Source organism: Abrus precatorius, unplaced genomic scaffold (genome assembly GCF_003935025.1).
Source record: "Abrus precatorius isolate BTA unplaced genomic scaffold, Abrus_2018 Scaffold2, whole genome shotgun sequence".
NCBI classification, from domain to species: domain Eukaryota; kingdom Viridiplantae; phylum Streptophyta; class Magnoliopsida; order Fabales; family Fabaceae; genus Abrus; species Abrus precatorius.
In genome coordinates, this window is record NW_020874362.1 from 35,741,108 (window position 1) to 35,742,059 (window position 952).

The window sequence follows — 952 nt, forward strand, 5'->3', positions numbered from 1 at the left end:
ATGATTCTTTCATGTTTGATGAAAAAAACAAACGACAAGAAACAAGGCACCTTAAAAAATGGGTCTTCTCCTGCAACTACAGTAAAATCACTTCCAAAAGACTTGTTAGTTGAAGTGGTTGCAAGGGTAGCCTCACATTCTTTCACCGACTTACAGAGCGTGAAGATGTGTTGCAAGGATTTTCTCAATGCGTCGGAAGATAATCATGTTTTACAACAAGTTTCTTTGGATAAGTTTCCGCTAATACAGAATTTCCTAAATGATGAAGCTTTGTCTTTTTTAAAACGTTGCAGGGAAAGCGGAAATTTAGAGAGCTTATTTAGAGAAGGAACTCTACAATTTTTCAAGTATCCGAATGAAAAGGTTGGAGGTCTTGAGATGTTGAAGGTGGCTGCAGAGAAGGGTCACAAGGGAGCAAAATATATGTATGGTATGATCTTACTGTGTTCCAAAGATGATGGGTTAAGAAAACTGGGACTCGAGCACATGCGTTTTTTGAGAACGTCCATGTGTATTATAACATGCAGGAAAAGGGTAAAACAATTTGAACGATGCATGTGGAGATATGATAGAGTGCTAGAGCCCAACCATTCCCCTTTATGCTCTTGCAAGAGCACATGTAAGGGGTGGAGGATAAAGAACGGTGGATGGTTATTATTAGACGATGAAGATGATGATCTTGACTCGTGTGAATATTGTAGATGGGATCATGAGTTACAATTCTTTTATGAGTTATTTGATGTTCGTTAGTTAGTTCAATTATTGTAATTGGTGGAAAGATTCTCTCGGAGGGTTCGACTAGGCCTTGCAATTGGTATTTATTGATCTTTTAAAATTTTTAATAAGGGTTTGATTTAATGTTTATTAATGATTGCATATTAGTGAATTTAGACTTGGAAATTGTCTAAAAATATCGAAGTACTTTTGTTCCCAACATGCTTGTTATCAATAA

General features: G+C 36.3%; 1 protein-coding gene across 1 annotated transcript; it reads left to right on the plus strand.

Annotated features, from left to right (window-relative positions):
* On the plus strand, positions 1 to 750 carry LOC113859942 (putative F-box protein At1g67623). Its single transcript, XM_027492596.1, has one exon. The coding sequence runs from the start codon at positions 1 to 3 to the stop codon at positions 748 to 750; it is 750 nt and encodes a 249-aa protein (XP_027348397.1).
* The last annotated feature ends 202 nt before the right edge of the window (positions 751 to 952 follow it).

Coding starts and splice junctions, on each gene's coding strand:
- LOC113859942 (XM_027492596.1), top strand. CDS start 1: ATGATTCTTTCATGTTTGATGAAAAAAACAAACGACAAGAAACAAGGC.